The 1,798-nt window shown below is 36.3% G+C and overlaps 1 protein-coding gene across 1 annotated transcript in view; it reads right to left on the reverse strand.

The window, feature by feature from the left end:
* LOC107084928 (collagen alpha-1(XIV) chain-like) overlaps positions 1-1,798 on the reverse strand; it is a 145,600-nt gene that overhangs the window by 2,906 nt on the left and 140,896 nt on the right. Inside the window, exon 34 of the mRNA XM_015375010.1 lies at positions 118-285. Coding sequence (XP_015230496.1) covers positions 118-285 — 168 coding nt within the window. The remainder of the gene's footprint in view (positions 1-117; positions 286-1,798) is intronic.

A 1,798-nucleotide genomic window follows, 5' to 3' on the forward strand; every position in this document is an offset into this window, starting at 1 on the left:
CCAGCTGAATTATCTTTGTTCAGATAATCATCTGATCTGGATAGAGAGGACAGGTTCAAATCTACTGCTCGATTGTGAGTAGATCTGAGCAGTGTTTTTTGTGCACTGTGATTTCACGCTGTTTACCGGTGCAGAGTTGTCCTGGTTCTGTCGAGAGCGAACCATCCTGCCCAGAACTTCCATCCCATCTGTGCTGATGTTTCCTGCAGCGTTGATCGACTTCTCTGTCACCATTTTGCAGTCGATGAACACCTTGGCACTCGTCTTGCTGATTGCAATGTGCAGCTGCAGTGGAAAAAAAGTAAATAAAACAGAGCTTCATTAAGTGTTTAAAATAGTTTTAGAGCATCTAACACAAATACTACAATGAACCACAATTTTATACCATAATTATTAATTATTATATCTGCAAGATCAACTAATTTCAGGGTTTTGAGCAGCAATAAAATAGTATAAGATAAAACTTTAGGTAGGGGTTATATGGCAAAAGGAAAATTCAGCAGTTTATGTAGCAAAAGAGCTCCCTCTGCCTGTGTGCAGCTGTAAATGCAGCCTTTCTCTTCTTTCAGCTAATAGAGGAACACCAATATAAGATCTCTTTGCATGGAATGAAAATATCTGATTTTTAAGAGCAGATACTATTTAGATCAAAAACTAAATCTTTTTATGACGCCAGAATCCAGACAAGATGTGAATTTGGATTTAAGATTAAAAGGGTCTGTGCATGGCTTTGAAATTATATCTAGCAAAATGAATGAATTACTTGATGTTTTAAAGAATACATTAAACACTAAATGGAAAAAAAAAAAAACAGAATGGATATTAGATGTAGAGAAAGAGATTGGCTAATGGAAAAAAAATTAAATCACTCATGGTCCCTCTTTCCTCCCAATAGATGCTACACAGTATACATATTTATGGATGTCGTGCAAATGGCCTGAGTCCATTAGAGGAACACTCATCTGCAGTGAACAACCCCCACCCCTCCAGAAAACCACAGCGTAGAACACAACATTTGTTAGAACGGAAAAACATATGAAAGAATCTGAAGAGCTGTCCTCTTCAGAAGGAAACTTATATTAGCCTTTTTCAACATATCTGTCCCAAAATAAAACTAGGCCCATATTAAGAACTGATATCTATTTTTATCTTGTTGTCACTAATGTGGGGAGGGGAGCAGACAGGTCATGGTGTGTGGTAGTGATAGTGATGGTGAATATTAATGTGGACAGAGAAGCATTGTAGTGATGTAACATTGATCAATATCAGTTATTAACCAATAACAGCAATACTAATATCTTCCCATAATCTTTCGCAGAGGTTCAATCAAATCCAATCCACTTTATTTATATAGCACGGTTTAAATAAACACAAGGTTTCCAAAGTGCTGCACAAAAAGATAAAATAACAAGGTTGTCGATATTGGAAGGCCTTCCACCTGGCCTTCCAAATGTTACCAGCATATTTTTGGGGGAATGAAAGAGCTCTAACTACTTGCTCTAATAATACGCTCCGTTTAAAATGACACATGCAGGTGTTGTTCTTAGCAACACAGACGTTTGAGTGCTGAACTGAGAGTTAGAAATGTGACACCTTGCCAAGCTGCTGTGAGTTATTCTGTTTAATTGATGTCAAACACCCACTAATGTAATCCTGTTCAGCTCTTATAAAATGAAATGAGAACTTAAAAGGTCATGAGAGTAAAAAAATATAAAAACTTGAAAGTTAACATAATGCAATGTTATGTATTGTAGGTGTCCATTAACTGTATTCACTGTGAATTGTATATATATATATA

This window comes from Cyprinodon variegatus, unplaced genomic scaffold, assembly GCF_000732505.1.
Source record: "Cyprinodon variegatus isolate N-32 unplaced genomic scaffold, C_variegatus-1.0 Scaffold112, whole genome shotgun sequence".
NCBI classification, from domain to species: Eukaryota; Metazoa; Chordata; class Actinopteri; order Cyprinodontiformes; family Cyprinodontidae; genus Cyprinodon; species Cyprinodon variegatus.